This window comes from Phaseolus vulgaris, chromosome 3 (assembly GCF_000499845.2).
Source record: "Phaseolus vulgaris cultivar G19833 chromosome 3, P. vulgaris v2.0, whole genome shotgun sequence".
NCBI lineage: Eukaryota > Viridiplantae > Streptophyta > Magnoliopsida > Fabales > Fabaceae > Phaseolus > Phaseolus vulgaris.
In genome coordinates, this window is record NC_023757.2 from 34,202,696 (window position 1) to 34,229,064 (window position 26,369).

The window sequence follows — 26,369 nt, forward strand, 5'->3', positions numbered from 1 at the left end:
TCTAAATACTATTTAGATCCAATATCTCTAAATTTTTAAGAAAAATCATGTAATTTAATCATTAATATTAATAATTATACTAATTTTATAAAAAAAATAAAATTACATTGATTAGATATTTATGGAATTTTACTTAAATTTCTACTACATTTTAAAAGAATTAAATTTTAAAAAAATAAAAAAATAAAATAATATATGTTAATAAAAGTAAAATCAGTAATTAATTGTATCCACTAGTAGTTACAAACTATTATAGATATATAATAAAAATAATTCTTTCAAAATTAAAAATAAAAAATTCAAACAAAAGAGGAAGGGTAATAACATCATCAAAAATTATTTCCAAGTTTAAGAAAAATTCTCATTTCTAAAATCTTTAGACTGAATATTAAAAAAATAAAACTTTTAAAAATTAAGGTTTAGGAAAATCACATAGATGTACAACAGTTATTAGTATTTATTATTTTGCATTCAACATAAACATCAATAGAATCCTATTTCAAATTAATTTAATTTCTTAAAAATTTTAATTGTTTTAAAAATCTTAAATGATTTTTATTCTGCATTTAAAATATTTAAATAGATATGTATTTATTATAATTTTATATTTTATTTATTTAATAAATAAATACAGAAGAATAAAATATGTTAAAATATTTATAATTATGATTATTCAGTGGTTAAATAGTTTTCTGAAGATTTGAATTGAAAATTGGTATAAGCTTGGTTAGTAAAAAAATTAATTAATAATTAGTTGTGGATGAAAGAAAATGATGAATGGAAATAATGTAAATATATATGATAGAAATATTTTCTCTTATCAACTACAACTATGAGTTCTAACATACTATTTTATTAAGTTACAATAAAAATACATTAAAAAAATTAAATTTATAACACAATTAACATAATTATATTAAAACAATTATGTGATTTGATTCATTGTCAGGACTTACAAATCACTAATCTTGATTTGTAACTAAAATAAAAGGAATATAATAATGAAAAAAATAAGGAGAATAAGAAGAGAAAATCTTGTAACAAACTTAAGAAAATATTTGTTTTCTAATATCTTTTTTCTTTTCCGCAACAATGTCGTATTGCAACGTCAGAACACATCCATCCTCCCCTGTCAACACCCACATCAACAATAACATTAAGATATTCTACAGAACTTACGGTGGCGATCCAATCAAAGTGTTCATTGTCATAGGCCCTTCATTATTGCTCCATTTTTTTCTTAATTTCTTTATAAATTTGTTCTTGAACGGGAAAGAAGGTCGTGACAACATCCATGTAGCAAGTTTGACAATCACGGGATATCGAAACTCTGTACCTATGCAAAAATCTGATTGCTCGCGAGTTTTTGTATTCAAGTAACGGTGTGAGATATTTTGCTTCTCTATGTTCTTCCTCTTCGGCTTGCACTTGTTGTACAAAGATGAAAAACATAGTAAAAGAAATAAAAATGAGGAACATTAATAATTAAACAATCAAAATTTATAAAACTTGCTTTGGTTTATTAGAACAAAATAAATAGTAATGACATTGGTTCAATAAGAAATACATTTATATTGACGAGAATGGAAAAACAAACTTAATTGTTTGTGGTTTACATTCATTTTTTTATGTTTCTTTTCTCTCCTCAACTTATTTTTTTTTCATTTTAGTCTCTTTTTTTCATACTTCTTTCAAAGTTTTCTTGCCTTTTTGTCCCGTTCCAGGAAGTTAAAGTAACTGTCCATCAAACCACGTTTCAATTCAAAGTTCAATTTGACTCATTCTTATGTAATGCACGTCTCTCAAACTTCTTTCAAATTTAATATTAACTTTTTTTTAGTTTTAAATTTAAATAATTATAAAATGACAAAATAATCAAAATAAAACAATAAAGTGAAATATTGATATAAGGATAAAATAGAAAAAAAATGTGTACACCAAAAACAATGACGAATCATCTTTATATATAGATACAAATTCCTAATAATATTGATACTAATAGTATTATTAATATTAATGCTACTACTACTATTATTATTATAATTAATATTATCGTTAATAATATTATTAATAATATTATTCTTATTTTATTAATGTTAATAATATTAATACTTTTTTAATAATAATAATTATTAGTATAAATATTATAATTATTTTTATTATTATAAATATTATTATTATTATTATATTAATATTTTCCAACCGGTAATATTGATGCACATTTACCGATGGATATTATCCATTGATTTTGATTTTACCGATGAATTTTATTAATGAATTTTGTGTTCATCAGTAATTATCAAGATTGTCAAACTCGAGAGTTTATGTAGACTTGTGGGAGTTTCGTAGATTCGACTCGTAAACTCGTAAGAGTTTACTTTATTTGAAAAAATATTTTAATAATATAATTATTCAAAGTAGTTAAAACAAATAAGTCCACAACACTTAAATAACTACATATAGTAGTGAATGAGAATTATATAACTTCAAAGTATCTCAAATAAAGAAGTTCATACAAATACTATAAAAGTTAAATGGTTAAAGTCATAAAAATTAAATAAAGTAAAAATGGACAAATGTCAAGTTTCTATGTCAAATCCTTTAATGATATCATGTTCTACTCCATCATCTTCTTCATGACAATCATCATCTTCTCCTAATGAAAATTGTACATCCACACTAGCATCAAAAGTTATATTATCAAGTCAAGTGCATCTACAGTTGGATCTCTTGTTCCTTCATCCAAGTGAACATTTTGACCATTATATGCACCTTGAACTTGCTCAATCTCATCTCCCTCCTCAATTATCCATCCATCATCTGAATGAATATCATTAAAGGGAAGAGCAACTGTTTTTCTAATTTGCTTATTTTTCAACTTCATGTAGTACATCACATACACCAAATCATTAATTTTTTTTATGCAAACAATTTATTCTCTTTGTATAAATCTATAATTAAGTAGGAAATTTAGTAAATATATAAAATAAATAAAGAAATTGTAAATTGTAAATAACTTAAATTACCATTTCAAATGAACTCTAATTTTTCTCACATCAAAAGAGCCACAAGTCAAGCTTAGAACTCAGATAATAAACCTTTCTAACTCTGAAGTTCCATCCCCAAACATCTCCTACCATTCTTCAGGAAGTAGTGCTTTCCTACATTCATTTGCATTATCAATTACAAAAAGTCATCTAGCTTATTGAAACTCAGCAAGTTGCAAATTAATTTTTCTTCTTTCTACAACATCCTTAACCAATATTTTCATGTACGTATACAACCCTTACTTCACATTCGAATCACCAACTCTAAACTCAGGTTCATAAGGGAAGTGGGGATTGAGATAATAAGCATATGCATGCAAAGGTCTATGAAGTTGATTATCCCATCTTACATCAATTATTTTCCAAACATCTTAATAACTACATTCAATATCAATTATCATATATTAAAAATAATTTCACCAATAAGTAATTAAATTTTGAAAGATATACGCCATAGAACTTTTACCTTTTCTTAATATGATTAAAACTGCTCTTAATCTTTTCCTTTGCACAATCCATCTCTTCATATTTGAGTGCACCAATCTTAAAACATCATAAGATGGGTGACAACTTTGAGGCACATGGAGACATTCTTCCAAAATTGACTGTCGAATATCACATTTTTCAAATTTTCTCCTCACTTGTGAAGTTCCAAACTTGTTTGTTTTCCATTCTTCACAAACATGGTCAATAATGATGCTTTCAATTTATGAAGAGTCAAATAAGTCGTGACAAATCTAGTCACACTCAGTCTTATCAGACACCCTTTGCATTGCAATTTATTTTCCAACCAATTCAACAACGTCATCCAACATCTTGAAAACTTTATTTGATGTTTTTTTATATGTTTAAGGTGTCCAATGAATAGATAAAAACAGTCACTTTAGGACTATTCACCAAGAAGTTACAAATATAATGTTTTTTTTTTATCTGTCCACCCATTAGACATAATTGTGCAACTTGTTCTCTTCCACTTATTCTTATATTCTCAAAGTATTAAACCAGTTTTGTTAACTGCTTGTTTTGAGAGCTTTTCTCTAATATCATGATAAAATGGAGGTTTATAGCAAATTCCATATTTTCCAATTATTTCACTCATATTTGCAAAAACTGGAATTTTAATTAAATTAAATAGAATGACACTTGTGTAAAAAATTAAGCAACTTGAGCATCCACTTCTTCTTTATAACCTTTTTTCATCATTTGATTTATGGTAGCTTGAACTTTCCCTACTACTATCAACTCTTTCTTTTCCCTATAACCAAATATACGTATTTCTTCAAGCCCCTCACCTTCTTCATGATCTTCACCGATTATATTTAACTTTCTCTTCTTCAATGAAGCTTGTGTAGTTTTTACAACAATTTTTATCATCAATTTTTTTATTTCTTTTGAAACAGAAACACAAGGTTCAAAGTCCTCCTAGTTTCAGCAAGATGATGCTTGAATCTAAATATTCTTCCACTCAGAAATTTTCAACAATAATTACATTTCACCTTTTTACCATTTTTATTAAATATATTTGATGCTTCCATCCAATATTCGATATATTTTTTTAAACATTTTTACTTATACTTTTAATAGATGGAGATGGACTTGGATTTACTCTAGTTAAGTTTAATCCACTCTCAGACATTCTTAAAAATTCATGAAATATTTTTAAATTAAAAACAAAATTCAATTGATTTTTTTAGTAATATTTATTATATGTACTACTCCAATCTTTGCCAAATAAAAAAAAATATACACCAAGTTTTTCCCAACTTCATGCACCCGAATTAGAAAATAAAAATAGAGCACTGTATCCTAGTTGACCAAAAAAATTACACCAGAGTTCTCTTAAGCATAAACCTATACTAAAACCTAATTCCCACTTAAAAAGAGAGCACCGTCAACAAAACAAACAACAACACCTCTAACCTGATATGAGATTTATTTTTAACTTTAAATTCATTAAAGTAAATTAGTATATAATTTATTTTAGTAGGTAAATTTTGTTAATGTTTCCACATGAACATTATATCACAATCAACTTTTAAAGAAACAAAATATTTCTTATAAATGAAAAAATAAAAATTAATGTGTAATAACATTTTAGAACTTATCTATATATTAAAAAAAGCATTAATATATATATATATATATATATATGTGGGTTTATTGGCCCATTAACACTTAGCAGGAAAAGGGTTTTGGTGAAACCCTAATTCAACCCTTCTTCTACTCTGTTTTCGCATGCCTGCAACTCCACCGTGTAACAAAGGAAGCTCCACCATTTTGGTTTTCACCCCTCGCCAAGTTTTGTTAAGCAACCAAACCATGAAGCACACTGCTCAGAACGGAACTCCAAACTCGAAGCGGGAACCCCTTCACCAATCCATTGCCCGTTACTTGGAACTCCGTGGCTTCTCCAAGACGCTAAAAAAATTTCGCTCCGAAGCGCAAATCGAGGTCAATTACATAACCGAGTTCGACTTTCATTATGTTGAACCCTATTTCTATGCTTGAACAACTTTTAGTTAGATATAGGATATTTCACAAAAAGACTGTAATATTGTGCAATTGGCTTCGAACTTTTTTTAACTTCCATTTCGTGGTTGTCGGGGGAATCTTTAGTAAATCATGCTTGTTTTCAGCTCATACAACGTGATATTGATTCATTAAATAAGTTGGAATGCACAGGAAATGGAAAACCCCTTTCTTGAGCACATATATAGGTTCTGTTTGGGTTAGTTCCTCCGTAAACTCCAGTGAGAAAACAAAATACGAAGTCACTAAAAACTAAGTTTCTCCTATTTAGAGAAGTTAGATGAGAAGACTTTTATAATAGTTGAGTGCACAAGTTGATTTTAGATTTGTGAAAGAATCTCAATTCGTTTAATCTTCTCACTTTTATCTTCTACAAGTGGTTTTGATGATGTCCAAGTAGGGAGACTACGAAAATGAGCTTTGTATGCTTGATGCCACGTTTTTACCAGAAATCCTCAATGTTCCATGTTTTTTATTCCGTATCACTGCTGAGTAACAGATTTCATACCACTGGGTCTTCCTTCCGTGTTTTACTTTGCTGCTCATGTTTGTGATGCAGAAAAATGATCTGGAGGGATCGCCAGTTGATCTAGAAGAAATGTACCTCAAGTACATTGAAGCATGGTAAGACTATTAATGTTAGCTTTGCATTGTGAAGTAGTTATTTACATCACATTGTCAATATTACGGGGAATGAGTACTCATGACTGTGAAAGCAATATTTAAACTGTGGCCTGCAACATCCTAAGAAAGATTCCAATTTATGGTTTTTAAGGATATAACTGTAAACCAACTAAAATATCATTATGCCAATGTAATATTGTTGCTTTTGGAGAATATAACGAGTGTTTTCATGTTTGAAAGTTTTCTTCATTAAAAATGTTGCTTTTGAAGAAGTTCCTTTGTTAAAAATCTGTTTGACCCATATGATTTTTTCCTGTTGATTTTAGTGAGATTATCTAGAATATTTCCTATCTTAATTGAGAATATTAAGCAGGAAAAAGTACAATTGTGACTGTCAAATATCTTCCAATCCATTAAAAGTAAAAGAAGGCATAAAATCAAGCTGCCAATGAAAAATGTATATTATTGATTACTTGTCAGAACGGATGCTCCTTAAAAAACTGCCAAAGTCCAAACTATAGCTCCAGGGAGAATATGTAAACCAAATCATATTTCTTGTGTAAGGGCACAGAGATGCCCCCTGAAGATGCTGTTATTCTGCTTCATTTAAATACACTGCTGAATCCTATGATCTGCAGATTCACTCATTATGTTTCGTTATTATTGTGAAAACTCTCTAAGCATACAATACAAAACTCTTCCGAATATTCTTTGTAATACTGAAGCTGGCCCGTTAGATGTCACCTGTGAGAATCCATGTTTTGAATAAACATGGTTATTACAAATTAGAATGATTGATTGAACAAATAATTTGAAGAGGCAGTGCCATTCTTCTAATTTCTGATGCACCAATTAGTCTCGCATGAATGATGTTTTGTATATTTAACTGATCATTTCTGTGTCATTTGTATGTTAATTGAGTTTTTCCTTGTTTTCATTCTGTCTTTTTTCAGTGGCAAAGATGCTAAGGCAAATATCAATGATCAAAATGAGCAAGGTAAGCTTAAATTCTTTTCTTGTCTTCGTTACTTCCTTGACAGTTAAAATTGTTGCTTTGTGACATAGAGGTCATGGTAAATATTGGAAATGGTCTCTTCAGTTGCTAGGGCATGGTTATGTACGTGTACCCTCTTAGACTCTATCACATTAGAGCCTTGGCCTCTGGGACACCCTTTTATTGTCATAACATTAAAAGCCTTCGTATCTCATTACGTTACTTCCTAAGCTCTGGCAATTGAATCTTTACATTGCCACTTTTGCTTCTGGATAGTTGCAGATGTGCCGGAGAAAAACAAAGAGGGTAAAACCAAGGAAAAGAAGAAAAAGAGAAGCAAGTTAGTTTCTGAGTCCCTTGCTAATAATGTGGAAGACAATCAATTGGAGTCTGTTACTACTGTTGCAGATGATAAAGGAAGCGCTGATGTTTCCACAGATGCCAAAGTTATTAATGGTTCTGAGATGCAGAAAAAATCTAAGTCGAAGTCGAAAAAGAAAGACAAACGAAGTGGTCAAAGTGATGAAATAGCTCATACTGAAGAAGAGAATATTGAATTGTCAAGCAAAGAGATGACACCCGAGGAGAAAAAAGATTCTAAGAAAAGAAAAAGATCAATTTCTGAAGAAAATGGTCAACAGGTTGCAGATGTAAAGGTAGATGAAGAAAACAAACGCAGAAAAGTAGAAAATAAAAATGCATCTAAGAGAGGAGAGAAGTCAACTACAACAAATGAAAACCAGGGAAATGATTTTAATTCTAATGAAGAAGATATTTTGGCAAGTGGTCAAGTAGGTGGTGATCAATTACAGAAGGCCTCTAAGGAGCCAACCAATGGAAACTTTGAGAACACTGGAGGGAAATCTTCTGTACAGAGGTCTCAAAAGAAACAACAAAAGGGATCAGTTGAGGTATGCTTTAACTTACCTGTTCTCTATATATGTCACTTTCTGCTTGCTAATATATAAAGCTCCTCTGAATGAAACTCCATGCTTATTTTTCTATCGTTTTAAGATAGAATAAGCCTTTTACTTTTTGCATACTTGCCTTCGCCAATGTGATTGGTTTGAGTTAAGTTAGCCTTCATTATTTTTGTTGAGGAAATATATGTTTGTAATAAAGAATCACATCATCAATCAATAATAGGAATACTCTATTAGACTAAATAGAGTGTAAAACTTAGGTATTGTTCCAGTTTGTGGTGTAACTTTAAATTGAAGTTTAGTATTGTAAATTCCTGAAGTTTGTCCAAATGCCCATAGTTTACTAAGTTTCCAATATCTGCTGTCTGTCTGTCCTTTTTAGGTTTTTGCACTGCTTAATTTTATGTTTTCTTTCATTCTTTGCCTATGATTACTGTATTCTCCAATTTTGGTTTGTTTAGTTATATGAACCTAAAATAACAGTTTCCCTGATGAAGCTAACATGGTGGAATTCATGTGTTTGTGATGTTATGACTGTAATTGCAGCACAAACCAGTGAAGGCGGCATTTCAGCGAGTACAAGTTGACAAGATACAGTTTACTGATGAGAGGCTTCAGGATAACTCGTACTGGGCAAAGGTGTGATAAATTGATCACTTCTTTTTTTATTGCATTTGGTGTTGTAAATTTCTCCCTTGTTGCATTCTCCAACAAATTGGTGTATCTGTCTGCAGGATGGTGCCGAGAATGGTTATGGTGCTAAAGCAGCAGAAATTCTTGATCAAGTTAGAGGAAGGTTTGTGATTTCATGAGTGGTGATTTTTGGCTTGCATGTTTAGCGCTTTTACGGACTGTGTAAATTATAAGCATGGTTGCATTAGTTCTATTTTAACTTAGATTTTCATGTCATTGTGTATAATTAGAATTGTCATTCAGTTCTAAACTTCTGTTCAGCTCACTCAATATAATTGTTTAAAATACAGAGCCATGTCTTTACGCACAATATCTTTAACATAAACATTCTAGATCTGTCTTTTCTCTCTGATTTTTGTGTGTATTGACATCGAACTTTTTTTCTCTGATTCAGGGATTTTCGTCATGAGAAAACCAAGAAGAAACGTGGAAGCTATCGGGGAGGCTATATTGATGTACAATCTCACTCAGTAAAGTTTAATTATTCTGATGAGGAATGATGACTGGGAAGCATCTAGAATTCTTATAACTCAATTTTTGTGATATGAAATTTTGTGATCGGGGAGAATATTACAGCCAATAGACATTGCTAGCTTGTGGTAAACAAGTTGATTTTCATATGCATGTTTTCATTGTCTTTTATGCCTGATAGATGTTCCCGAAGGAACGAAAAATTTTGTTGGCAAAATGAAGCAATCTTTGCCTGAATGTGATAGTAGCTGAATGAGATCTTTATTTGATTTTCTATTATGTGTGGTTGGTCGAGTGTTTTTGCAGGTCAAACCGTGATATTAATTTGAGTTGAAAGTGTATCAGCCACATATTTTTTGGTGTGCACTGTCAAATGTGATGCTAGACGAACTTTAAATTTTAAATCATAGTTCTACTATTTTTAACAATTTATTTTTAATTGTAAAAGTAGCATCTTTAAAAAGGTACTATAGTCAATATATTGAGAATGTATCCATGTAGATATATTGTATATTTATTTCTTTGTATCGTATGTATATTTATTTTTTTGTATCTTATATTGGCATTCTGATTTAGTTTTTTATATTATATTGTACTAAAAAAGTGATAAATTTCATAATAGAATATAATATGAAAATAAGGAGAGATCTACAATCCAATCTACTAACCAAAAATAATATAATTTGTAACTAATAATATGATACATATAGATAAAAAAAAATATTCGTAATTAATAACTATGGTACACACATTTCTCAGCACTAATAGTTGATTCATGTGAATTTAAATTTAAAATATGAAAGGGGTAAAATTTATTTTTTTAAAAAGTGTAGTAGAATATGAGATTATTGTATTGAATTTTATTCTAGGTTTAATTGGTATTTTTAATACTTTAAAGTATAATATATAAATTTTAATATACAATTTTTTTAATTTTTTTTATATTCGTTCTTCGTTGTAAAATAGGTTTCTATAGATTGTATTTTAATTATAGTGAACATGAACTAAATTGTATTTTACTAATATGTATAACATTATTTAAAATAAAAAATAAATATAAAAAAGAGAAGTTATTTTATAAACTTTGTTTAATTTATTTAAATTTTAAAAACTAAATTTATAAACTCTGTTAAATTGACTATTCTACCTTTATTCTAATACAATGTGTAAGAGAGGAACAGTTGAGAATTTTGAGAGGAAAAAAAAAGTTATTTTCATTATTTATAAATTATATAAATTGATAATAAATATTTATATGCATATATTTCAAAAAAAATTTTAAATAGAAAGATGTTTTTTCAAGACTAGTTCAAAAGAATTTATTCTTTATTTTTATAATTATAATAAAAATTTATACAATAAATTTGAGTTTTGAGAAATTATTGTATTTATCTTTTTTAAAATTATGTTAAAACCGCGTTAGAATTATTACAAATTTAATAAATATTTTTTGAATTGAACACTTTATCGATAAGTATACAATGAATATCAACACCGATAAGACACGTCATTTAAGAAAAATGTCCGAACTTAGTAGCTTCTACAATATCTTACAAAAGATAAATAAAGACACAAAACAAAGTTTTTATTTATTTTTAAAATAGGATTGGCACTGATTATTCTAAAGTGCTTAGTTAGAGACAATTAATCACTCTTGTGTCACTAAATGTTAACAACAAAACACAGCTAAGATTACATGAGATATCATAGCAAGAGGAATCATCTTTCACAATTCAAACTCTGAATATTAATTTTGACAGCACAACAAGAACTGTGCAAGTGGTGTCTGAAGAAAAATATGAAAAAGGAAGACAGCAGAGAGTACTTTGAGTTTATCTGCGAAAGAAAAATTATGTAAAAATATAACATAACTCACTATATTGCTAAAATCATGGAGAAATGTGTATTTTTTTTTATGAAACAATAGATTGCGTAACACCCACAATTAGATACGAGACTTCACAACCAATTATCTCCAAAAAAAAAAAAAAAATTATGGCCGTTTTTATTTAATTTTTATTACAATAATAAATAAATAAAATTATTAACAAATAACAAAAATATTTTTGTTCAATTTTTTTATGAAACAATATTCATTTTCTTATTATTAATTTTCTCTACCTAACAAATCATAAAATAGTATTTCTACTTTTGTGCCTATTGCTTAACATGCGTTTCACTCCAAATGAACGTTGTGGAAAAATAAAAGGAAGAAAATTAATTAAATAAGTGGAATGAAAAGTCTATTAAAAAACTAGTTGTTTTGCTTTGGAAAAAATTTCAATTATAGGACCGTGGTTGACTTCATATTAGTGGTCTAGGTTCTCTACAAATCTAATTATTTACTTTGTTTTTATCTCACTCTAGTGTTAATTTTATGAATATATTATCATACTAGACTAATTAAGGTTATGCTTTACTCAACTTTTTATGGTTATAGTTATTCTAAAATTGAATTTTAAAATAATAATATAATAAAAATGATTTTAAATAGGTATAATAATTATTGATATATTTCAATTTTAGTATAATAAAAAAATTACAATCTTATTATAAAAAAAATAATTCTTTTTAATTTTTTAATAATTAAATATGTGTTTGATTAGTGTCAGAAATATCACGTCGAGATAAGAATATTTCATAATATATAAATAGTTACAAACTATATATAAATTAGTAAAATTACATACTAATTTAGAAACCATTTATCAATAATAAAATATAATTTAGATATCAATAATTTTTTAGTTTTTAAAATAGTATCTAATTTAACAATTAATTATTTTTATCTCTAATATTATTTTTTATTTAATAATTTTTTTATAGTATATAATATAACAATAATTATCTTATTGTCTTCGAACTCAATTTTCTTTAATCAAATAAATATGCTAAATCGATTATATCAAAATATGATACATATCCTATTATATTTGTGTACCTAGTGCACGTAAATTGTTTGATTATTTATGATATCCCCTAGACTCAAATAAAAAAAAACTAATAAACAATTAAAGACGACCTAGAATATCAAAGCTCGTGTATACGTCAATGACTTTCAGAAGTCATTTGTCAAATTACCGTGAATTTTCGGTGGATGCAATTTTCTTGTTCGATTATAGAATACATGAATATAATATAGCTAGTTTCTTCAACCACTACAATGCCATCTGCATCACACTATTTATGAAGCAATTGAGTGTCAACAAGACACCCCAATTGTTAATCTAAGTAAGCATTTGTCTTACATTGTGAATTATTTTTAAAATTAATTAATGTGTATTCCTTCTTCTTCTTCTTCTTCTTTTTGTTTACTTTCTCTTTATTAGATTATAATTATTATTTTAATTTACTTATTTTAAATTTTTAGAAAAATTTTAGAAAATAGAAATTAAGTCTAACTTAACATCACAATATTAATTTTTAAAATAAAATTTACATATATATAAAAGATTTGTTAAGTTATTGTAATAAGAAAGTAAAATTTAAATTTAATTTAATTCTACAAAATTGAATTATAAAGTAAGGTTTTTATTCTTTTATTTATTAGAATTTTATTTTATTTTTAGTCGATTGATTCTTTAGCATGCTTTATTGTTGATGATTCCACATTAACTAAAGATAATTAATGACATTTCATAGCATTCAAGTAAATGCAAACTTGAATCTCCAACACACCACCTCATAAGTCCAACCAACTCTTGCTTCTAATACCATATTAAGATGCAGACTTTAAGTTTTACTCAACTTTATAATATTGGTTAATAAGATGAGATTTACATTCACTTTAATCGCATAAGTGCAGAGAAACTCCACCACTGTGTTTTTTTCCTCTTTCTTTACTCTCTCTCTCTCTCCATATTCTCTTCTCTCTTATTTTCCTCTCCCAATCTTGAGGATTTAAGGAACATTATACCCTATCAGATTTTCAAACAGAGTAAGTTCATTTTTGCTCTAAAGATCCTTTGTTATCTGTTTTTTCTTAGGATTTAGTCATTAATCTTGGTGGGGTCAGTTGAGAAGATTAATCCTCTCAACTTATTCTACTATATACTGAATTTTTGTTATGTTTGGATAACTTGCATTAGGCCCTTAAATTTTGAAGCTTATCCAGACTAAGAGACAAAATATTCTAGAAGTTGCTTGGAAAACAAGCAATTAAGGTAAGAGAAGCTCAATTTAATTTTTTATAGCATCGTAGTCTAGAAGATTTGGATATGGAGGGGACGTGGTCCTAATATTTAATTTCTCTTGCAGAGATGTTGTGTATTTATATATTGTGTTGTTTGTTTATATATTATTTAAATTGTAAAAATATTAGATTTTGATGGTTTAGTATTTAAGTGTTTTTTTATGTTAAATAGACTTTTGAATGTTATGGATGAATGATATTGTATGATAAAAATGGTATAAAATTAAATTCATATATTTGAGATAATGTATGGACTGATGTTTGTATGTGTATTGTATTGATGCTTATGTGATAACAGAGATCTCCTAACTTCACTAATGATCTAAGTTACATAGAGTAAGATACCAAGTGGTAAGAAGCTGATGGGGGGGTTCATGCACAACTTAGGTTGTATTGAACTTATCCCAATTCTTTCAGTTGAATTCGCTGATAATCTTTGGATCAAGTGTATTGTTGTATTGAACATTTCAAGTATGGAATAAAGAAGAAGTCCAGATCATATGAGAAGCAACACAAATTTTAAAGATAAAATCATATATCTTTAATATTTGATTCTTTGTTTTATAGTTGCATTAACTATATAAGTGTTTGATTATCATATAATGGAGATGTTGATGCTTTAAAATTTTATTACCTGATAATGTGTGTGGTAGAATTGGATATCATAGGACTTTGTATACGTGTACATGAAGTTTGTCAATAACCATATAATTTGTACAAACATTTGTATGTTAAGTTTAGAATGTGAATAACATTGATTGATCTAAGATTAGTTCTGAAATCTTGTAACAAAATTAGGTTTAAAGCGAAGATGGATAATGTGCTTCTCTGTTAATAACAAAGAGTGTGATGAATTTGCAAAATGTTATTAACCTTTGTTAAGGTATAGGAGATTAATTTGGCAGAAAAGAAAGATGAGATGAGATTAAAATAAAATAAAAATTGGCTAGAAATGATTGGATTGGAACTAGGAAATTGCTAAGAATTTTCAGTGTTGTACGAGCTGCTTAGTTTCACATGGGGTTTGCCTGTTGGACAGTTCTTGTTCTGTCAAAGCTCAAGCATCCTATGAAAATGAAATTGAGGTGTGACTTTCTTTAAATTTTATTAAACATTTTAAAGTGCCACTAATTTATATTTGGATGTTTTAAAATAAAATAACTTATTGATAATATTATCATCGAATGTGAAAATTATTAAAACTTATTTTAATTTAAAATTAATTTTTAATGTCAAATTAAATATGTGAATATGTATTTAAAATTTATTAGCCATTTATTAACTTTAATAAAATTTATTTCCCATTAGATGAATTTTCTACTCTTTTAGAAGATATCAATGCCATTTCTCTTTGGGTAATAATACATTTCATAATCTAAATTTTTTATACAATATATTGATGGAGAACTAATAGGAGAATTACAGAAAAATTAATCCAAAATTTAGCTTCCATAAGTAGACAAATTAAAAAAATTCAAAAAAACTAAAATTAGATTTAGAGTGTGTTGTGTCACGATCCAATAAACTCACAATCACATTATAATTTCTAATACTATTGTTTTAATTTTCTTATATCATTTAATTTTAAACTTAATTTTTATTATATACATTTATTTTTAAACCAACATGAAGAATTATATATAATTTTAAAGTTCTCAAATTATATTTTTCATTCTTCTTTAATAATCCAAAGTAAAATCATAATGGAGAGAGAGAATCCATTCTTGAAGTAGGTGACATAGCTATGTGCAGAAAATAAATCAGACATATTTGAAAAAACTTTGATACAAGGATTTAAAAAAAAATATATTCATAAATTAAAATTAAATTATATATAAATTAATTTTAGAAATTATTTCAAGTAATTTCTCTATTTATGTATAAATTAATTTTAAATTAAAAAAAACTTATTTTATTTTTTAATTTTAATAGACATACATTTACATACTACATGAATTATATATTAAGATAAATTTAAATTACATAATCAAATATTCATCAAAATAATATATATAAACTTGATTATATGATCTCTAGTTACTTTTTATAAAACACGTTTTTATAAGGTTATGTATTTTAAGATTTAAGGTTTATATATTTTACATCAAAACACGATTATCAAACATAAAAAAATGCAAGGGTGAGTTAACATATCCAAATCAATATATAAAAAACAAAAACAATTGTATTTACCAGAAGGAGAATTAGAAGAAAATTACCTAGCCTTTTTTTTTAAATATTACACAATTATTTTTAAAAAAAAAATTTAAAGTGGCTAAATTTAAATAAATAGAAACAAGTCACAGACTTGAAATCATTTTTTATATTTACATGTTATAATAAAATTGAAAGAAAAAACATTTTAAAATGAATCATTAGTTTAAATTGTGATGTACGAAATAAAGAATTGATAAATAAGAAAAATATTAATAAAATAAAAAATGACTACATTAATGCTATAATTTATCAGAAGTATAAGTACACATAATAGTCCAAATTTAAAAATAGTGAATGAAAATAATAAACAATATAATAAAACAAAAACGGATACTGTACAAATCGAACTACTGTAAAAGTCTATATTTAGCGCACGGACATGCAGTAACATGTTTCGTACTTTAAAAAAAAATTAAGATAAAATTTAATTAAATCTGAATAAATTTAAACATTTTTAATTAAGTTTCTATTAAATAATAATAATTTTATTGAGTGATCAAACTATTTTCTATTTTCATATAATTATCTTGATTCTTTTATTTTTATTGTCAATAGATGATATTATTTTTTTATCTTTAAGTTACTGATTAACTTGTTATTTTTTTTTAATTTCTTATAACTCATTATTCAAATCATTACTTATTTCTCTAAGGATTAATTGAAAAAAATTAAAGAGGAAAAACATGAATTGATTAACTTGTCATTTTTTTTATAATTTCTTATAACTCATTAGTCAAATGATTACTTATTTCTCTAAGGATTAATTGAAAAAGATTAGAGAGAAAAAACATGAATTAATTATGAATTGAGCAAAGACTAACAACTAAATCCTCTGGTTAAAGGCAAATGATAAAATCAAACACTAAAATACTTTCATAAAAACAAAAAATATCTTGAATACTTAATAAAACAAATCCTGACAGGAAAATAAAGAGTATTCAGATCCAATACAGTAATGATGATGGGTGCGATCCTTACTCCGAAATAAAAATTTATTTTCGTTTTTTTATTTTTTTTAAAAATATAATAAAAAAATATGATATTATCAATTATTTGATTTGATATGTAAAAATCAGAATATAAAATAAAAATTCAATGAAAAAATAATTAAAAAATAGAAAATCTAGAAATAAGTTAAAAAATAAGAATAACAAAAAGTTAATATTAATATTTTAAATTAACTAATAAACTAAATGTATTTTAATAATTTAAAACAGAGTTAAATACAAAAATAATAACAACTACAAAAAAAAATGGGATAAATATATACACGTTAATATTGTCTACATCTAATTTAAAAAATTAGATATTACTAATATTTATATAAAATGAATATAAAATTGTTCTCACAAAACTAAGATAGGGTTGTAAAATACCCTTCTCATTTGTAACGCAAGGTACTGTTTCTATATTTTCTTTTTACACACTCTGTGACCTCTGTTACAAAAGAGTAAGTACATGTTTTTGCTCATACCTTTTTAGTCTTGGTAAGTAAACAATTAACAAATTTATAGTAGAAATACCTTATTTCATCTGATATTGCTGGGGATCAATTATTGCACTAACTAATGTGATCATAACAAAAAAATAAAACATAATAATAGCAGAAGAATAGACTGAGCCTAGGGACCCCACGTTAAATTTCCAAGAAGTTTCGTGTGTTTTTTTTGTGTACTGAGAAAGGGAAGGGTGCAGTGTGTATATTTAATGCAGAGAGATTGCATTGCTTAAAACTTAAAGATGAATTTAAAGAAGAGGCAGATTCAAAACTTGTGGTGAGAGCAGAGGGAATACTGCGTGCTTAAGTTTGGTGTTTGGCTTCATCACGGCCTGTTGCTGTTCACTTCCATCCATGGATCCATTTATCCCTTTTCCTTTTCTCTGCTGCACTGAAGGTATGATTCCATTAATCTTATCTCCTCTTTTATTCATGTCTTTTAATCCCTAGATTAGGGTTCAAGGCAAGTACCTAGCTTTATAATTATAATAATAATAAAGTAATTACTTTTATTCATACTAACGGGAACACAACTTTATCCTAGATTAGTATTTTTTTATTTTTTAAAAACAATTAGTCTTAATAACATTAAAATGAGAAGTTAAAGAGTAGTGGAGAGAGAAAGTGAGAAGTAGATACCTATATAGGAGAGAGAAAGTGAAAAGTAGGATATGTGTGTAATGGAAAATCATAAAATCGATTTCTTAAATCAATTTTAATAAAAAAAAAATATCAGTTTAAATCAGAAAAGTAACGTACCAAATCTTCCCCCTCCTGCTAAGGTGGTTCACAAAATATTACAAATATATTTAATTTTTTATTTAATTGAGAAAAAAATCTTTAAAACAGAAAAGTAACTAATCAATCTCTCCACTCTCCAGGTAAATAATAACAAATAAAATCAATTTTAAAATTATTTTATTAATTTTTGAAATTATAAAATATCCAAATAACCAAAATAAATTAATACAATAAATTATTAAGTAAAGATAAAATGGAAAAAAAAAACTAAGAGCAGTTAAGGAGAATAAGAGATGAAACAATGACCATAATATAATAATAAAATTAAATATTAATATAAGGATAAAATAGGAAAAAAAATTAAGAGGAGGGGAATCCCTTTATATATAGGTATAGATATAAAAACTAAATAATCGGTAGTTAAAAATCATTTAACAATAATATAAACTAATTTTTTTAGTTTTTAAATAGTAACAACTAATTATTATTATTTTAAATTAGTTTTTAATTTATGTTTTTTTTTAAATCTTAAACTCGAATTAAAATAAGAGAACTTAAGAAAATTAAGTTTTTGGACTTGAGAGCATTAGAGTTAACAAGTTAGGTTCAAATTTGAAAATGCTCAAACCCTTATATAAATGCTTCGAAATTTATGAAATGATGAAGTAAATAAATAAATTAAATTTTCTAGTTAATTATTATTGTTTTACGAATCTTATTACTATATTTTTTCATGTTTCTAAATTTCACTGACTAATTAAACTTATGACAACATAGTGATGGGTTAGTTTGTTTAAATAAAGTCTTGTTTATATCAATAAATTTAAATATATTTATGCAATTATCCATTAAAGTTGTGGTTTGAGTTTAAAGGAGAAAAAAAAACCGAAGGGTTATTGTCTTGCCTTATTAAGTAGAACTAGGAGTGGATGGTGAAGAATCAATAAGAGAAAATAAATAAATAAACTATATAATTGAGGATCGAATGTGTCTTTGACTGAAAAAAAGAAATACCAAACAAGACATAATTTAGAATATGCGCACCAGAAGACAAACAGTTGGATTGAAAATAAATAGTTGAAGTAACATTTTGTGTAGAAAAAAAAATGCTAAGATACTGTAGAGAAAGTGTAAAAATGACAAAATGCAAAGCTTGATTAAGAAAATATATTAAATAAATGCCACCCAAAGGAGGATTGAGAAAAAGGTTTATGAAAATCATTACAAAGTATTTAATGGTTAATGAGAAGAAGATAGAGAAATTAAAGGATTTCTTTTATCTTTATTTGGAGGGGAGTGGAAAGTTGAGGGTGAGGGAGAGTGGAAGTATGAGAATTTAAAAAAAAAGTGTGAAGAAAGTTGAGTGTATTTGGATTGAGGTATGTTAGAATAAATCTGTGAAAAAATATATTAAAATAAGTGAGTGATGTGATAATTATTTTAAATTATTTTTATTGTTGTATATTGTAAGATTACAAATTTACCCTTCTATATAAAAAATAGAAAAAAGAAATATTAATTAATTTAAATGATATTTTAGTTAATTAAAATAATTTTTATTATATTACTTAATTTGTATTATATTATTTAATTTGTATTATATTATGTTATATATAAATGTATATCAAGTATTTTAAAAAATAAGAAAGAAATAATTATTAGTTTTGTGCATATTTTAGTTAATTAAAATAATTGAAAGTTTCAATTATAAATAAAAATAATAATGTAAAATTAAATATAATTTAAATATAATTTTTGTTATTTTGAATTTTATTAATTGAAATTAATTTTGTTAGTTAAATTAATATTTTTAGATGATTTTAGTATTATTAATGATTCTTTAAATTATGTTATGTTATATATAATTATTATTAGTCATAATTTTTTTTATTATTAAAATTAAATTTTAAAAGTAAATGTGTATTTAGAACATCACCATTAATTAGTCGCAAAATTATATAAGTCATTAATAATAATTTAAACCTAAAACTCTAAATACAATGCACCTGTCATCAATCAAACTTTGCCTGAAACAAATTTTATTAAAAAATAAAAATAAATATAAGAAAATCAAAGATTTGGAAAAATGATATCATAACTGATTATCAGTTCTCTTAAAAATACCACATAATCGATTATCCAAATATTTAAGAGGCATAATCGACTTTATTTACAGTTATAAATCCAACATAATCGATTATGCTTCACGATAATCGATTAAGTTGATATTTACACAGCGTCCATAATCGATTATGACACGAGCATAATCGATTATTCATTATTTTTAACTACATAATCAATTATGTTGTGCATTGTTTTTCAATGATAATCGGTTAGACACGAAATTAAAGTCACAGAAACCTAACTTGAGGTCAGAGATAAACAACCAAACTCACTCTCCTATCATTATACTTACTCACGAGCCTCTCCAAACCCCCTAAACCAGTGCAAAAGTCTATATGGTGATTTGAATTTGTTGTGTGGTTTCTTAGCTTGGAAGAAGCAATTTATATACGTGAATAAGCATTATAATGCATCTATTCTCTCACCAACTAAATTATGTATTGAATTTACATTCAACTTTAGCCAAACAGATTCCTTGAACCAAAATGAAGAATCTCATGCAAGTGATAAATCTTATTACTAATTTAATCTCATTATTAAGGGATATGATAAATAAATTCATATTGATATATATGTAATCTTAATTTTTTTATAATTTAATTCATTTAATACAAAAGCAAGAAAATAAAGTGAGATTCCAAAAAGTCACTTAATTTGGCTAATTACATCGACACATAAAAAGTCGTATAAAATTGGATGTAAGTTAATAATTGAATTAGTTTTTTGTTCACAAGTGTGTGAATTAAATTTGAACAATTAAAATTATGAGGGTTTTTATAGGTGTCCGTTGATTAAATATATGGACTAAAATCAATAAATTCAAAGTATTTCAAACTTGTCTACCAGCCAAATTAAACAAATCAAACGTATAATTAATTCTTTTAAATTAATATAGTGCCCATACTTCTCATCCTACTCAATATTTATAATTTTTTTATCATCTTAATGTTTGGTCTTTATATATATATATATATATATATATATTTGCATGATATTAATTTTTTTCCTTTTAAAACCATATTATTACAATTATTAATTTTCTATTTTTTATTTTTCAATAAATTTAAATACATTAAATTTGAAATAATTTTATTTTTAATGGTTTGATTTGTCAACGGTTTTATTACTACTCAAATTTATTGAATTTTTACTTTATTTTTAATTATTATTAAATATAAAAAAATATTAAATACACCAATTATCACCAAATAACACAAATCATGTTGATAAAAGAATTTTCTGCAAATATCGATAAAAAAAATCATTATAAATTTTAACTAGAAAAGTAAGGGTGACATCTATAAAAAATAGTTTCATAGAAGATGGTTGAGAAACCTTGTCAAATATTAATCGAGAAAATAATTATAAGATATACAAGCAGAGAAATTATTCTAAAAATATCATCTAGAAAGTGATTTCTATGAAGGACGACTAAAAACATTTTACTTACATAGTTGGGACAATCGTTTTATTAGTATCAATAAAAAAAACTTCATTTAATTTTTAAAATATCTCTAATTTAGTTAATATATCAATTAATTATTTTTTATCTTTAAAATTAATTTTAATTATTTTTTATCTTTAAAATTATTTTTTATTTAATAATTTTTTTTAGTAAAACTATCTATTCGGATACGTTACCCAATAATAATTCATTTCACAGTTGATATGATAAAGATAGGAGAGATATGTAATGATAATAATTTCATATAACAACAATTTTATTATAATTTTATTTTATTATAAATGTATTGTTTATTGTCATGTTTTCGATGATCTTACAATGAATCCACCTGTATGTGCTTACATATAATTTAGTCGTAACGAGATATATCTTATTATAAATTGTGATTATAATTTTTATCCTACCACTATACCACTAATGTAAAAAATATTCTATTTTTCTAATTTTAAGATATATTATTTCTGTCTTCAAAGTGATTTATACAGGGAATAATAACAATATTTTATTTATAAACAGCTATATATATTACCTCTAATATTTTATTTTTAAATTAGAGAGACCAAAACAAAATTTAAAACAGACATTAAAAAATTTAGGAAGAAAACATGTACGCATGTTTTACAATAAAATTAAATATAAATATAAAAGTATATCATTTAAATATATTTGTTACTTTTTTGTTCCCTATAATTTTATATAAAAACATGTGAATAACTATATTAGAAGAAATTCACTTTGAAACACTATACTTTTTATTTTATTTTAATATATTTTAAAAAAATAAAAATATTATAGATCACAATAGGAAAAGATGAAAAATCTTTTTTTTTTAAAAGATACTTGTTAACTTGATTTTTATTATGTAAAATTAATTTAAATTAATCAAAAGTAAGAAAAGTAACCCACCTCATAAATATTAGAACTAACTCAATGGTCAATATTTAAAAAAAAATGGAAACGAAACCAACAATCTCAACCTCTTCTATTTTTCTTTATAAAAACTAACAATCTCATTGAAATTAGAAAAAGAAAAAAAAATAACAAAATAGACTTTATGTCTCTAATCTCAGCAAAATGTCAATTAGTTGAAAAAAATAAGAAAAGTAAAGATTCTATATTTCTAAAGTTGTGATGCACATTAATTTGGAGAAATGGATACTTGTAAGTTATTCATATCATATATAACATATGATATAATAAATAATCATAAATTGCAATAGAAAATTTGGGTAAAGTGAAGAAAAGAACCTATGTTCTTAGGAAGAATGAAAAAGTTTTTTTTTTTCTTTTTTTTGTTGAGAAGGTGAAAATCCTTTTGGTCCTCACTCTTTTGTACCTTCACAACCCTTCAATTGAGAAAGATGGGTTTCCATTCAAAATTCAACAGTAAAACTGTTCTTTGTTTAACAACTGCTATGAAATTCAACAATAAAACTGCTATTTATTCAATAACTGCTCTGAAATTCAAAATTCAACATTAATAATGAAATGAAAAAAAAAACTCAAAACAGTTTAATAAAATAAATATCAATATAAAGATAAAATAGAAAATAAAAAGTCAAATATTTTTTATTTAATAATAATTATAATAATATTTTTTTTTTAATTATCATAAAAGAGTAGACGCGTGTGTTTTGACTGGTAGATAAATAGAAAATATATTTATTATAATATTTCTTTTATATTTTGTACATTAAATAATACTATTTATTTACCTTTAAATCATCTCTCAGCGTAAAGTTATACTTAACATTAATTGGTTGAAACCTTTTTACTATTAAGTAAATTTAGGCAACTTTTATGTTTGACGATTAGATTACATATAATAAATTATAATTAAATAATTCTTATATAAGATCACATGGACTATCTTAGAAAATAATGAAATTAATTTGGCACAATTAATATATTTTGGAAATATTAAATTAAGTAGATTTCAATAAATACGTAACCTATCAGAAAAATCATTGGTGGAAAACAACCTAAGTTTTCTACGAAAGAGTGGTTGATTGTATATCATAAAAAATCTTGATACAATAACAAATTTCACCTTTTCACTATCTAAAGTATTAATTGATGATATTAGATAATTAATAAAACATGATATATTTTTTAGTGAAGTTTATTAATACGATCATTGAAGTCTCAATAACATCAGTGTATCTTCTACTACACATCCATAAAATGGTTATAACATATTGATAAAGGACAAACACAATCAAGAAAAAAAAGAAAAGAAAAATATAAGTTATAAAAGAAAAAAAAAAATCTTATTATATGCATGAAATTATTAGATTATCTTGATCATTACCTTAATACCTCCTTTATGATGCATTCTACCGTGATAACAACTTCCTAATCATTCTTCTATTTTAAAGACTAAAAAGATAAAAAAAATTAATAAAAAATGAACATTTATAATTATTTATACATTTCCTATCATTTGTTTATGTAGGTCTTACGAGTTTAAATAGAGAATAACTGTTTTGAAACATGAATATCCATTTTCATAAATACTTAAATTTTTTATTTATTTTTATATATTTTTAAAAAAATGACTGATAACATGGAAAAGCCCCTTTCTAGTAGTACGGAATCTATTACTACAAAATGTAAACATTAGGATAACATGTTTTAACCAACAGCAACATGCTTGAACAATGTCAAAACAACTAAATTATACACATTAGAACTTAATTCTTGGTTGGTGAATGAACAAAAAAAGCAAACAATTAGTTGCAGAATACCTTTAAAAACGAGAAAAAAAAAACACTTTTTGTTTTCCCAGATGCAGAAGGCATGTCACTATTCTTTACTGATATACCTTTCTTGATCCTAAACAAAGTAAGTAATGGAAGTTTCAAGGAAAGAGGGATATACTATATGCCACCATTTTCTGAACCAACAAATAAAATCAAAACTCTGCAACTGCATTCTTCAAATACTATCTACCTTCATTTCATTCAAACTCTAATAGCAGCTAACACATATAGTACACGGTTTTTCTCTGTTGAAGATAAACTAAGGTGTTCATTTCCGAAGAGAAGGAATAATATCTTGCATGGAGCTGCAGATTTGTTCTGAATGCAAAGTGCTGCAAATGATGTGAACACATTGCTCCACCTTAACTAGTTCAAGCCACATCATTCAGTAAGGTAATAATCTCTCTTAGACAATCTTTTACTTCTATCTATCTTCTTATCCATGTAATATTTTAAACTTTTTTATTTATGAAATATTGTTAAAGTAAAGATGAATTTTACTCTTATCTCCACATTTATATTTTTCAATAAAATTCAAATAATAAAAAATATATTTTAAAATGGGGAAGCTAAAATTTAAAAGAAAAGAGAAGTCAATGGTATATTCGTATAAAAATGTATTATTTCAATTAAAATAAATACTTTGAAAAGAATTAATAAATTTGAATGAAATAAAAGTTGAGATAGATTCATTAGCATGAGAACAAAAACTAGAATTAATGACTTCGTGTTGGAATTCCAATTTGTCACCAGAACCGCTTACATTCGGCCTTGATGCACGAAGATCATGCTTTTCGGTTATAGTGACACTTTAATTTGTCAGCCACCATCTTTATTCACAAATAGTATTATACTTATATATATATATATATATTTTTTTTTTTTTAATTTATTTTTTTTCAAAATCATATTTGATGTAAACAATTTTTCTTCGATTTTAAACTAATATTTTATTTTGAGTATTTATAATTTGATAAGTTTAAAAAATGTTAAAGAGGTATGTTAAGTTGATTATAAGTTATTTTAATGTATAAATAGTAAAAATTGGTTTGGTTTGCATGTATTAATTAAAAAGTAAATAAAATCATCTTACCTTTTTCTTCTCTTACTATTAACTGGCGAAATCTGTATTCACGTTTTCATTGAATTAAAAAATATTTAATTTTATTATTTTTATTAACGAAACACAAAAGCAACAGAAACACACAGAAGCAACAACGTTTATATATTAATACCCGAATTTTTTATTTTTATAATTTATATATAGTTATGTTTAATATTAAAAATTAAAAATTTCTTTTTATATATTTATATATTTAATAAGATTTATAAGTAAATTATCTATTCCATTAAAACTAAATTCATCAATTAAATATATAAAATTAGATACATAAAATGACAAAGAAAATATTTTAAAATTTTTAATGTTATCATTAATGTTACATCCGAATTAATATAAATATACTATTGCATCATCTTTCACTTTGACCATCTCATCATCTTCAGATCAATAACTATCTTGTTTTTATCTTCTCTTTGTATTTCCTTGGATTAATGACTTTTACATCTTCCTATCCAAAAAATCGATGAACAAAATAGAAACATGTAAATAACCTTAATAAAACATTTATCTCCTTTTAGTTTTAAAGGCTTACAAAAAAAAAATTTGAAGACAAAAAATAAATAGTGAATGGTTAATACCATTGTAATGTCTTATGAAAAAGACATTGTGAATCTTACTCATTTGAGGGTGGAGGAAACAAATTGAGTGGGGGAATTGAAGAAGAGATCGCGTTGAACGAAGAGCCAAACTTTATGCGTTTGATGACGACAACTGCAAACCAATACAAAAACTATATATGTTGGAGATCTCACATCGATTAGAGATAAAGACATTTCATTGCATATAAGTGGATCCAAAACCTCACCTTATGAGCCGGTTTTATGAGATTGAGTTAGGCTTAAAACCCACTTCTTAACATGGTATCAGAGCCATTTTCGAGTCTATCACATCGATTAGAGATAAGGACATTTCATTGTATATAAGTGGATGCAAACCTCATCTTATGAGCCGGTTTTATGAGGTTGA

The 26,369-nt window shown here is 25.5% G+C and overlaps 2 protein-coding genes across 18 annotated transcripts in view; both read left to right on the forward strand.

Annotated features, from left to right (window-relative positions):
• Positions 1-5,200: 5,200 nt before the first annotated feature.
• Positions 5,201-9,555, forward strand: LOC137807272 (suppressor protein SRP40). Of its 2 annotated transcripts, none has more exons than XM_068607810.1 (7): positions 5,201-5,498; positions 6,136-6,200; positions 7,154-7,197; positions 7,471-8,105; positions 8,664-8,756; positions 8,852-8,913; positions 9,205-9,555. In XM_068607810.1, the coding sequence occupies exons 1-7, from the start codon at positions 5,283-5,285 to the stop codon at positions 9,308-9,310; spliced, it is 1,221 nt and encodes a 406-aa protein (XP_068463911.1). In that variant the 5' UTR covers positions 5,201-5,282; the 3' UTR covers positions 9,311-9,555. The 2 variants fall into 2 exon arrangements, with proteins under 2 accessions (XP_068463911.1, XP_068463912.1); XM_068607811.1 differs by having other exon boundaries at positions 5,207-5,498; positions 7,477-8,105.
• A 7,804-nt stretch (positions 9,556-17,359) lies between these two features.
• The window catches only part of LOC137807273 (calcium-transporting ATPase 10, plasma membrane-type-like), a 30,198-nt gene continuing 21,188 nt past the window's right edge, over positions 17,360-26,369 (forward strand). For 13 of the 16 annotated variants that reach the window (XM_068607813.1, XM_068607827.1, XM_068607829.1 and 10 more), the window contains exons 1-2: positions 17,420-17,585; positions 24,535-24,673. The gene's annotated coding sequence lies outside the window, so the exon portion shown is untranslated. Of the gene's footprint in view, positions 17,586-24,533; positions 24,674-26,369 lie in introns of those variants that run through there. The other 3 variants (XM_068607826.1, XM_068607824.1, XM_068607821.1) reach the window with 3 other exon arrangements.